At 33.3% G+C, this 13,637-nt stretch overlaps 1 protein-coding gene across 3 annotated transcripts in view; it reads right to left on the minus strand.

Moving 5' to 3' along the window:
- ANKRD32 (ankyrin repeat domain 32) overlaps positions 1 to 13,637 on the minus strand; it is a 63,154-nt gene that overhangs the window by 12,500 nt on the left and 37,017 nt on the right. For all 3 annotated transcript variants that reach the window (XM_004678132.2, XM_012721981.1, XM_012721982.1), the window contains 3 exons: positions 12,410 to 12,538; positions 11,757 to 11,922; positions 3,222 to 3,369 (listed from right to left, as the gene is read on the minus strand). In XM_004678132.2, coding sequence (XP_004678189.1) covers positions 3,222 to 3,369; positions 11,757 to 11,922; positions 12,410 to 12,538 — 443 coding nt within the window. The remainder of the gene's footprint in view (positions 1 to 3,221; positions 3,370 to 11,756; positions 11,923 to 12,409; positions 12,539 to 13,637) is intronic.

Raw genomic sequence — 13,637 nt, forward strand, 5'->3', positions numbered from 1 at the left:
AAGTGCACGGGATTATGGTGATGGCACACGGGTGACATGGTGATGGGAAACCCGCGGGGATTACAATTGAGATGGAAAAAAAAATGTACAAAATGAAAAAGAATTGCTCACTAAAATATCAAAATAATGACATAAAGACATTAAAACACCTTGTTGACTAGTATGGCTAAGTGTCTACTTCTACAAGCTCTACAATACACATATCAATCTTATACATAGCTGCAGAAAAACTGCTGCTTACTTAAAGGTAATTTGTTCACTTAATTTCTGTTTCCTGAGAAAGGTCAACATCTAGTTATATCAACAGCCAAAATGTTAGGTGGATATATATTTTGAACCACTTATAAAAATAGATATAAAATTAAAAAAAAAATCTGCCTAATAGCCTAACTGGAAAACTAAGAAACCAATTGTGTATATGAATTGAGAAGGGTAAAGAAAGGCTTAAAAACACTCGTCAACAGATATAATCAACACATTTAACTAGCTATAGTTAGCTATATTATAAATACAGTTAAATATATGACCATATATAAGATGTAATTAGCATCGTCACATAGTTTTAAATATTAGTGAACAAACAAAAATCCTGTAACCCCTCAGTCTGTCATCAAGATTATAATGGTAACATTAGAATTTTGTTTTAGCTTAAGTCAATCATGGACTCAAATTTGTTTAAACTTATAATGTGAAAATGGAGTAACCGTGGGCCTCCCTGGTAATGTAGGGGTTAAAGTATATCAAACTATAGCAAGCTACCACAGAATGAATTTGAAGTCAGGCCAGGGAGCTGATCCATACTGTGCAGCAAACCTCTCCAGTCTCTCACGCTGTTCCCCTCAGCAGTGTATTACAGTAGATCTGCCTGTTCTGCTCCTCACTGTCTCTAGGGAATCCTCTCACACTCTGTACCTCTGACCTATAACCCAGTTCATGTATGCATAAATAAATAAAGAAAATAGAGTAACTAAATGATGTGATTCTTAGCTTTAAAGTGAATGAAAATTCAGAATATGACTAAAGAAAGACTGAAGCTGATATATAACTTCTAGTTAATGTTATGTATTAACATAAATGCAAGGTTCATTATTACATGTGTTTGACTGTCCTACAAAATAAGTTTTATCTGCCTTAAGGTAACCAATGAATATAGAAAACTATTAGAAACAGATTCTAAAACCACTGCTAAATGCTATCTTGTTTTCCCAAACTCAAAGAGATTTCAATATGGAAGGAAAACAGAGAATCCTTCAACTGAATTTTTAGTTCTCACGCTAGCAAATAATGGCAGAATCCTGCTATTTCTAAAGCAGGAAAAAACAAACAAAAAAACCTACCTATTAGAAATGGTAGGAGAGAAATGATAAGGGTTCTGAGGGAAGATTGAATTTGCACCAAGAAATGTTAAAAAGTCATGTAAAGGACAGCCACTCCATAAAAGGAACAGTAATCACCCCTCAGCTCAAAGAAAAAGAAAAATAAAGGAGAGAAAATGCTTTAAGATAAAAATCTTCTAACTTCAGTAGCGTGAAAAGAGACCTTTCTTGCAGAGGGTATCATGGAATAAATCCTGAACCCAGTTATAACCTAGATTTCTATTCTGGAATCTTTCTTCAAAGTATTAAAGTGACTGATAGCATATTCAATAACTTGCTATTTTAAATAAAACAAAGATACACTGAAATGCATCTGTATGTAATAAAACAAAATACTTGGCAGTCTATAATAATTTTAAGTTCAGAAAATGATTTTTTTTTTATACTACAGAGCCACACAAAAAAAGCTCACCTGAGGGCCTTCCCTGGTGGCGCAGCGGGTTAATGCACTGCAAAAGAAGCTTAAGCCACTTCTGCATGAGTTCGATTTCCGCCTACCCCGGAGGAGTTCCACGTGGTGTGGCAGACCTCTCCTGACCCGCCCACTCCGCTGCTCCCCTCAGCAGTGTACTTAGTTGATCTGCCTATTCTGCTCCCCACTCTGTCCCTGGTGAATTCTCTTACCCTCCACATCTCTGGCCTGTACCCCAGGTCTGTATGAATAAATAAGTAAATCTTTAAAAAAAAAAAAGGCTCACCTGATTTAAATAGTTTCATTTTATGAATTCAGGACTACAGAGAGAGGAAAAAGAGGTGGGAAGGTGGGGAAGAGAGAGAAAGAGCATCAAAAGGAATTAGGTAGAACCTTTCATAAGGGGGCACATGAAAATGAGTTCTGTTATCATACTGTTTAAATGATATGCCTACTCCAACTTATTTTCGAGGTATTAAACAGTAAAATTAAAGGAGATAATGAGTGGAGGAGGAGGAAGAGTGAGAAAATTATACATATAAATTACTTCTATTTGCTTCACTCAGGCTCATTATTAAATCACCAAACTTAATAGAAAAGAAATAGTAGCATCTTTTTATGTTACAATAAGAGAAATTATACAGCAACAGGAACATAAGGGAAATACTTTAAATAGTGATATAGCCCAAGTTAATGCAAGTGGCTTTATAACATAAGTATTCTGTTTCAAAGTTTCATTTTTAATACCATTAAATATTAACTCAAAAGACATTGAACAAGAAATAACTGTTCATACAGTACAGATAAGATTAGAGACAGATAATGCTTCCTACTAAATAAGTGGAAGTACTAAAGGTACTGAAAATAGTTGTTACCATGTAGCAAATACCATATAACAAAAAGCAAATGCATCTCTCAAACAAAAAGAATAATTTTTAATGTCTAGTTAAATGTTTTCTAGCATAGGGTAGTTTAATAATTTTTAGTTGCAGGAATAAAGAAAACATAACATTACATATAAATATATATTAATTTATTTTCAGGTGTTCTTTATACCATGATATAAAATTAGGTTTTCATAAAATCATCAAAATAATGACTTTAAATAACTGATGTCTATGTGTATGGTTGTAGACCATGTAATACTGAGAAGAAAATAGTCACATATAAAGTTAAAATGCTTAGAAATACTAAAAGGAAATATATTAAAAGCTTAATAGTGATTAACTGCAAGAGAACATTTATTTTGGGTAATTTTTACTTACCTCTTTTATTATCTATATGTGTGTGTGTACAAACACTTGAGTATATATGTGTGTATCTATATGTATATCTGTAACTATTTTAAAGAAAGCTTCATATAAATATACATTATATGAAATTCAAAACTATTTTCTATGAATAGGTCTAAGAAAAACATAAGATAAACTTACCATCACATGAAAGGGAAACATAGCTTCCTAAATCATCAGACATGTGACGCATCACATTTCTACCCATCTTGAGACCAAGGAAGATCCAATAATCTATTGCTGCTCCAAGAATTCCAGTCAATAAGTAAGCTAGTTCATGTTTGAAGACCTAAAATTAAGATGGGAAAAAAAAATACTAAAATATATTAAAATTGTAGAGTTTAACTTTGGGAAATAAAAGAGTAAGTGTGGGAAGTGAGAACTGCCAGAGCAGTTCATACCCACTCCCAGAGAGAGCAAAGTTGATTGCTATATATTTGGTCACGGGGATTGAGGTGAGAGTACAGTGGTCAGCCAGAGAGATGGGGCAGATAAAGCTCAGAAAGGTGTGATCTGTGCCACTGATTTCCTGAGAATGGGAGGACAGGGGGACCAACTGGATATAGTGAAGTTGCATTCATAGGTGCCAGGGCTGCACCAATGGCCCAGCCCACAGACAGCAGACAGGCCTGAAGCTCAGAAAGGAAGACTAGCAGGGTTGACAAAGGCATGAGCAAAGTCCATGTATAGGCTCTGGAACCTTGATATCATTCATTAGAAACCCCTATAGACTATTTCTCCCTTCCACACAATGTTTCTTCTGTAAAAGTAGACAAGCTATACCCTTAATATTCAGAAAGTAAATAATGAGGAGCCAAAAAAAAAAAAAACAAAAAACAAAAAAAACATAGCAAAACACTGAAGAAATATTAACCTGAGTCCTCAAGGGAATGATATGCCACAGAATGAGAACAAATCTCCAGAAGTCATCCACAAAGATATGTAAAAGCTAGTTATAGAAGTCAAAATTGCTCTGATAAAGAAATTCAAATAAGTGGAAGAAAACAGAGAAAAACTAATGAAAGCTATATAAAAAATTCAAAAAACAAATGAATATCCTGAGAAATAAAAGTAGCAAACAGAAGATCAAAATCGAAGCTTCAAAGTAGAAAATAATGGAGATGCAGGATGTAGGAAGATCCACAGTGCAAATAAAACCTTCTGGAGAAAGCTATGGAAGTATAATAGCTAAACATCCAATAGCAGGATGATTAAAATAACAATGAAGATGATAATTCATAAAGAAAGCAGGTAGAAGAAGGAAGGGAGAAACTAAGAATTATCTGATGACATGAGGAAAGCAATATAATACTGGGTATTCCAGCATGTTAAGAAAGAGAAGGAAACAGAAACTGCCTAAAGGAATAATAGAGAAAATTTCCTAACCCTGGAAAAGGAAGCAATTTCCTAAGTACGTTACTAGAACTCAGCCACCTCAGCAGTGGGAACCAGTAGTAACTGGTGTTCTTTCACCCTGATGTTTCACGAAAAGCAGTTGTGGCAGTTGCTCCTCAGAGACCTTTTATGTAACAAGCTACTAACTTCCTGGATCATAGAATGGTCCAAACAAGTGCAAGCTATGAATGGTGCTAGATGAGCCAATCAATCATAGGATTGAAAAATGGTCTAATGAGAGGATATAAGCCAGGGTGGGAGGAAGCTGAGGACAGACGATGCCAGCATCCATTCCTGGACTCTAAAGAAAGAAGAAAAGAAGCGTCTAGTAGCTAATCTCCAAGGAGAGAAGAAAAGCCTAAGACCACAATCAGAGATTGGTCCTCTGGTCCTGTTTGTCATTGAGATAACCCAACAAAGAGCTGTTAATACAGGTGTCTCTGACACTACCTCTGAGGGACCAGTAGTGACCATCACTACTGGCAAGTGCTATCTAGCACTCCTGGTAACTGGTGGTGACCATCACTGATGCTATCTGGGTGAGAAAGCTGGCCACTAGTGGATACAGTAAGCTCTTTTGTTTCCTTGTTTGTAAAATAAACTGAATGGTTTAGAAAAAAGGGTTGGTAAAGAACCGATTTCCTAAATGAAGACAGGGGCAGCCTGACTTTGATCTGAAAAAACAGTTTTCCATCTAGAAAAAGTAATAAGAAACAAGGATGTATATTATATAATGATTAAGTGAACAACATATCAGTTAGACATAATTATACTCATCAATATATATGCAACAAACTAAAGAATATCAAAATATATAAGACAGGTATTAGTAAATCTGAGAATGAACATTGGGAAGACACATTTGTGGCAAGGGAATTCAACACCCCCTTTCATCAACAGACAGATCAACCAAACAGAAAACAAATGAGGATACAATAGCCTTGAATAAAGTATTAGACACATTAAACACATGGGTGTAGGGGACATTTATAAGACAATGGACCCCCCAAAATTGGAATATACCTTTTTCTGACATTCTTCAGAACTGACCACATGTTAGATCAAAAGCCAGGTGTCAGCAAATTTATGAGAATTTAAATTATACCAGGTATCCTCTCTAACTATAAAGGTACCATATCAAAACTAGAAAGCAACAACATAAAGAAAGCATGAAAAAATTTAAATGCATGAAAAAAAACAACACCTAAATTCTAATATGTGGAGACTGAATGACTATTTGGCTAATGAAAAATCAAATAAGAGTTAAAAAACACCTATAAAACAAATGACAATTAGGACACACAACCTTAGAACTTATGGCACATAGCAAAAGCTACATTCTCAGTTCTAGGTACTAAGAAGGTAGTAAACAACACAGGACCACATCAAGAAACAAGTAAGACCTTAAATAAGTAATCTTATCTCTTACCTTAAGGACCTAGAAAAATAATAAAACCAAAAGCCAGTAGAAGAAAGGAAATGATAAACATTAAAGCAGAAATAAATGAAACAGAAATCAAAGACAGTGACAAAGATCAATGAAACCAAAAACTGGTTCTTTGAAAAAATAAACAAGTCAGACAAATCTCTAGTTAGGCTCAAAAAGAAAGGGAGAAAACTTAAATATATAGTATAAGAAAGGAGAAATTGTTACAATGAGTATCTTAGCTACTATGAAAAGATTATAAAAGATTATCATACACATTTGTATGCCAATAAGATGAGTCACATTTACTAGATGGACAAATTATTAAAATAAAAGGAAATCCAAGACTAAAAAGGGAGGAAATAGAAAACCTGAAATGACGAATTTTAAGCAAGAAAAATAAAACAGTAATAAGTATACATAAAAAAAAAAAAAAAGGAAAAAAGCCTAGGACAAAATGAGCTTTACCAAATCTTTTAATATAAACAAATATATATCCCCTTATGTAGAATATGGGAAAACTGGAGAAAAGGTCAGATAAATTCAATCTAACACAAATTCTGGAAATTTGAGTATATAACTGAGGCTCCCGTAGGAAAGAGTTAAAGGGTGGGACAAGAACAAAGTAGAAACACAATGAACTAAGGGGATGAACTGTGGATGTGGTTAGTAATAACAACAATTGAAGGGGAAATCCTGTATGTCTGAAACACAATGATGTTAAACAATATTTCCTCAAAAAAAAAAAAAAAGATTAAAAGATATGAATACTGTTATATTATCACTTCTATAATATCATATTTCCATAAAAATATAATAACAAGGCATACAAATCTTACTGTGTATGTTTTGCCCTAGTGTTTAAAAATGTCTTTCTAATCCTAAACTATGAAGATAAAGAAGTGTGAAAATAATATTTTTAAACACCTTTGATTTAAATATAAACACTTTTTCACAGTATTAACACTAGTTGAAATGCTTATATTTTTTGTATTTGTTGTCTATGAGTGTTAGATGCGTGAAAAAATCACTGAATAAACAGTTGGGTAAAAGGCATGTGAAAAAGTTTTAATAATGTTATGATATCCAAACTGATGGTAGCTGTTATACTCTGCAACCATACTATGCCTAAAATGGAACTGGTGATAGAAATCTCTAACACTTCAAACCCTCAAGAGACTACTGGACTTATTTCTATTACCTTAGCAGACAATATCCTTGTAGGTATACATTTCATTCGGCCATTATTTCTTATCTTAAGAAGCTATTATTAATAAATGATTTCAAAACAGAACTTCTGTTTCTAGTTTGGGATGTAAACAAGGCCTAATGGTCAAGAAGCATACACATTAGTCCTGCAAAATACTACCTAGTGAAGGAAAAACTAGAGTTGGAAAAAGTAGCAGTAACACAGGTACCCTGTTCCCTATCACACTCTGGAGTAGCACACTGGTTCTGACGAGGCTGGGCATCAGAATCTAGGACAGAGAATAAAGATTGTCACTGAGGAGATTTTTTGTTATATAATTAAGGAAAACCTGTTTTCCTCTGATATTATTTGGGGCCACAAATCAAAACCTTGACTATAACCTGATGAGTGTTCATGGGTGGGTGTAAGTCCCACTTCCCTCTCCAGTCTCAGTGAAGTCTAGGTTAAAGTCTGGCAGTTGCAGTGTTATGGTATGGAGACTGGCCCTACCAGCTGCATGTGAAACTACTATACTTCCCTTGGTAGGTTACGAGGCGCTAAGATCTAATCTTTACTGTTGGTGAGAATGGATCCCTTAAGCACTGGCCTAAACCAGTCTTCAAAGAACTTTGCAGGAAGCCAACTTCATTCCTAGTAAAGTTAACATGTAGATAATCACTCAGGACAACTTAACATGTACTTCTTATGTGTTATCAAAAGAACATAAACTACTGGCTGACGGATCATGTCAAGATTCAAGGACTCAATATTCTTCCAACATAAGGTGTACCTGAATATTAGCAATGACACTACTTGGAAAGGAAGAGACTTCTTAAAATTATTCTCCATCTCAAGGGTATAGAAAATAAGGATCACTTCAGACCCTTCTTAAAACTCAGATAGGAAAATGAGTAAGCCTTATATAAAAACACAATCCAGCCCTCCATCAATTAAAAGTAACATCAAATTACCCAGTTAGGAGTTCCTGTTTTCCTTACATAAAGATCTGTTCACAAATTTCCAATACCAAATGTTGCTTAATAATCCTATTACCTTGACATCTCTGTTACTAATTAAAGATGGGTAGAAGTTTTGTAGTGCTTGCAAGTGCTAAGTTGTTTCTTTATCATAAGATCTTATTACAATCATTCTTATCTACAAGTATTAGCAAAACAAACAAACAAAACAACTCCCCCCCGCAACACACCACATAGCCACAATAAAGAATTTTTATAAAAATTTAAAACTCAGGGCCCTCCCTGGTGGCGCAGCGGGTTAAAGTCAGCACTAAGGGGCGGAAGCCACCTTTGCATGAGTTCGATCCCCGCCTGCCCGGGAGGTGACCACATGGCGTGGCAGACCTCTCCTGACCCGCCCGCTGCTCCCCTCAGCAGTGCACTTCTCAGTCGGCCTGTTCTGCTCCCCACTCTGTCTGGCGAAGCCTCTCACCGCCCCTGCACCTCTGGCCTGTATCCCAGTTCTGTATGCACAAATAAATAAATCTTTAAAAAAAAAAACATTTAAAACTCAGTCTCTTGGATCTTTAGACTATATATATTCTTAATTATGAAATTCTCTATAACTATGGGGATAAGATAGTACAGTATGGATTGTACTCACTGAAATTTTAACAGTAATATTTCTAGCACGAGGATATTATGTTTAAAAATACAGTAGCTGAGAAATCGCAAATAAGCCATCAAAGGAGAAAAGTTTTCTTGTAATACTGAAATGTTTACTAAACTTGGAAGAATGGAATATGAATACCCTAAGGATTAACAAAGAAATGACAGACATGATTTATATGGCTACATTTAGTTAACATAGTTCTCTATTATCGGTCAGCATAGTAATCCTCAGCTTATAAACTGATTTACAATTTTTCTTATAAGAACTGACTAGCATTAACATGGAACTACATCTGACCATCTAATTTCTAAGTTAGGACTTTGCAGAATATCCGATTACAAAAGATACCAAACTGCTGCTCTAAGTATCTTAATCTGGAAGATGCAAACAAAAATTCACATACTGTGTTTTTTCTTGTTTTAAACACTGGTATTTGAAACAAAAGAAAGGACGTTGGGATGGAGACTTGGCCTCTAGTCAACGTTTTACCCTAACAAACTGTGACACCTTGAATGAGTTAATTTCTTCAGCCTCAATTTCCTTATTTTAAATACAAACCAGCTTCCATTTCTACCTATAATTATAGGGTTATTGTTAAATAGTACTTAAGAACATTACAAAGAAAAGTAGGACTAACTACCAAGCTTAGTAAAATCTGTACCTCCCTTCCATAACCTTGACACAGCCCACCTCTGCTCTTTGCCAAGGAAAGCCCAAGCTTTCTCAGATTAATGACAATGAAATTCACTGCCATTGTGTCACTCTGCAATACATGCTGATTGACATTATGACAAAACAATATTAGCATAAATCGAGGACTTCTGTTTAGCTAATGACTTAAATTGAATGCTTCAACTCAGCAAATCAAGAAACAAATGCTTTACAGTACAGAAAATGATGTCTGTGAACATGCATGGAATTCTTGAAATTGGAAACTGCCAAAAAGATTTAATTAAGTACAAGAATGAATTTTAACAAATAAATTAACACAATAAAAAAGTTTATATGAATTTAAGCAATTCAAATGTTAAATAAAATATTAATTTGCAAAGTTTAAACCAGTTTTCATATTACAACTGATGCTATAATTTATTGTAGATTGCTTCACAAATATGATGAATTTATTTATAAATCTGAACAAAATTTTTCAAGTTGAGTATGTATAAATCTGCTACTATTTACGTCAGTATTTCCTGAATAAGTTCTGTGGTAATCCTTTTGTGATTTAGTGCAATTGTAGAAATGTTATTTTTATTATTGTTTTCAGTTACAAATGAGCAATTTCACTTATATATGAAGTGAATAAAAAGAAATATTTCATAATGAGTTAATATTTCTATCCTTAATAATCATATAACGTACATACAAGGTAGACAGCGTTAATAAGGTTGTCATCCGATTTAGCACAGAGCACTATAGTCAGCTGACAAAAAGTATAGATAGTTCAATTTATGCTGAATATTTTCAAATCATAAACATTTATATAATCTTACTTCTTTTTTAAACACATACATGTATAAGGCAGTGCCTAATTACCTGGTTATTGCTACATAATAGAATTACTTGATCACAAAGAAATGTAGCTGTGCAGGAACAACCCTCTCATTTTAAAGCCAACTGAAAAAATTGGGCCCTCAAAAGAATTTTCTTTAAGAAACACCTAAACAGAATTTCTAAAAATCAGTAATGACTTCTGTTTCTGACAATGGAGGCCTAGATAATTTGGATAAATTCTCTTAGAAATCCTCAAAATGTTAAATGAACTATATGAAACATTCTGAAAAGTTATGAGGAATTGCTAGGCACAGATCTAGAAAGTAAAAGTCAAGTAAAGCACCCAAAGCTAGCTGACTTTGCCTTATGGCCATCTGCTGACCTCAGAGACAGATGTGAATCATATTTGGAGTCTAGGAGAAAAGGAGCATAAAAGTTGTAGCTTAAGGTCGTCCAACACTGAATATGGTGAGATCCTAAAGGGCTTTACTGTCAGAACAAAGTGAATCAGAATCAAAACTATATATATTTGTGGCTCGGTACTTCATATGTACTATGCAGGAATCTTCAAGTGTAAACACTGGGGGGTCTTTCACAGTACACTCAAAAAAACTTGCAAAAGTACTAGATGAAATGTTTACAGACTATTGTTTTAAGCAATACCAAATTAAATAATCCTTCCAAAAGACAGAGGAGTAATATATTGCACTGACTACATTTTGTATTATACATGTTGATTTATAATGAAACACTAAGACCTTTATAATGTTATGATACAATGTTACTTCAATAAAAAATTCAAAAAAAGAAAACCTCTGAAATGACTAAAATTGAACTAAAAAGGCAATTTGTCTTGAGTGTATTAAAAAGATTAAAAAAAAAACACAAAACTCCAACATCCAAGAAAGTAGAAGTAAAAGGAAATATGTCCATAATCAGAAAAGAAATATTATAACAAAAAAGTAGACAAAAAAATCTTTTTAAAAGGAAAAAAAATGATTAATGTTAATTATGCAGCCAAAATGGTGCAGATTGCAGGTTTCGGTAGCATAGTGGTTGTAACGGTTGTCTAACATTTCTCACATTTTACTGCATTTAAATTTCCCAACAAAGCAATAAAACCACTATATATTAAATTTATTATGACAACTAAAATGTACTTTGAAGAAATAGGTCAGGTAGTACCTTATAACATCTAGAAAGATGATTTTAAAAGCTGGTACAACTTTTTATTAGTAGTATACAAAAAAATTATTTGGATTCATTTATTTTTTTAAATCACAGGTTCCTTATAAATTGAAATGTAAAAAGGTAAAAAAAAAATCTAGAAGTATAGATTTCTGTCCTTAGTGACCATATACAAATCTGAGATGGTGAGACATCAGTTTTGAAGGTCCCATTACCTTGAAACTAGATAAACTAAAAGAAAACTTTGATCATATTTTTTTCTATTTATTCAAATAAAGGGAAGAAAAAATAAGTCTAGTTCAAAGATATACTGTAATATATAAAAGGCTATTAACCACTTATTAATTCTACTTACATCATTAGACTTGCTTTTTTCCTTGTGGGAATATATAGTCCAATCCAAAAGCATGTTTACTGGTTTGGTCAAAAGTCCAGACGTCTCACTTCCAGACCAAAAGATTTCAAGCACAACTGCCTTTCCTGTTATTTTCAAACTCTGAGAATCTGACCAGTCACACAACCTAATAAAAATATGAACGAAAAAAAGTATCTTTTTGACATTTTAGCATTACAGTTACCAGGCACAGTATCTTTTGTCATTAAAAGAAAACTCTAGCAATTTCTTAATACAGAAAGACTATAAAGTATAGAGATTTTAATTTATAATAGGGAATAAAATACAAAATATGGTCTCATTTTAACCAACGAGTATACACAGTGATAGTTAGAACATAGGCAAAACTTATCTTGAACATTATAGATTCAGGGTAAAACATTGTGCAGCTTTTTACTTAAGTATTCAATAACAAAGGGATGCTGAAAAACAAACATCTATATGAAAGTGCAAGTTAGTGAAATATAAAAAAAATGTAAACAAGGAGAAAAGGGTATACAAATTTTCACTGCCACAGATAAATTGTGTAAAGAAATGTATTTTTACAACAAATCTACATTAAAATAGAAAACAAAGTAAGTTTTATAGAAATACATATACTAATTAAAACTTACTTTTGAGTTAGGTGTCTCACTTCACTTTCAACTAAATTAAAGAAAAATTTGAGCAGGGTCAGGTGGAACATTTTAGAGTCAATATTTTCTGAAATTTGATGACAAAAACTTTCATTGAAAAGACAAGATCTGCAAAACATGACACAAAATCATGAAGTACAAGCAATTTATTCAGTAACCTGTAGACAAATCATCTCTTTTTAAAAAAGCATTTGTTGGGATTTTAATGAAATTGCTTCCATAAAACCTAAAGCAAATTTAACGAAGTTGTACTATATATATATATATATTATTCCTTTATAAATTACACTGTGTTAAGTATCTCTTGATACTCTTTTCAGTAATACAGATTTTTAAAAAATATTTATTTATTTATGCATAAAGAAATGGGGTACAAGCCAGAGGTGCAGGGGCAGTGAGAGGATTCACCAGAGTGGGGAGCAGAACAGGCAGATCAACAAAGTACAGTAGTGGGTGGGTAAGGAGAGGTCTGTCTTGCTATGTGGATCACCTCCGGGGCCAGGAATCGAACTTGCACTAAAGTGGCTGCGGCTAGTTTGCAGTGCTGCGTCCTTACCCTATGCACCACAGGGAGGGCCATAATACAAATCAAACTCACTTTCTAAAATAATTATAATGTTTAAGACTATATCTCTGTATACTCTATTTTATTGATAAAGAACAAAAGATTATGAATGTCATTAACTTGTTGTGACTCAAATGATCAACAATACTTTTTAATTTATATTTCCCATAATCCTCCTTTTACTCCATAGGTATGTTTACTGGTAATATAACGGATATGTTTATTGGTGATATGACATGTGCAACTAAGGAACTGAATTTTTAAATATTTTAACTATCCCAGTTAAATTTAAATATCATATATGGCAAGTAGCTACTGAGTTGGACAACACAGCTTTACAGTATATTTTTGCGAGAACAAAAGATAATTCAGAATCCTAGAACTAAAACACAGTTTAAGAAACAATATTACAATCTTCAAATTCTGTTATCAATTATATCAACAGTGTAATAGTTACTTTTCTACTACCATTCTTGTCTTTTTTTACTGAGTCTCAGTCTTAAGAAGGCCCATAATAGCTGTTAAATTTAGCAATTCATTAATACATGAATCTATCATAGAATATCCTCCATGCCCTTATACTTATTCAGACTATCAAGATGCAAAATACAGTACCTTTATTACTTTTAAATGTATATAATG

Source organism: Condylura cristata, unplaced genomic scaffold, assembly GCF_000260355.1.
Source record: "Condylura cristata isolate star-nosed mole 26May11 unplaced genomic scaffold, ConCri1.0 scaffold00007, whole genome shotgun sequence".
NCBI lineage: Eukaryota > Metazoa > Chordata > Mammalia > Eulipotyphla > Talpidae > Condylura > Condylura cristata.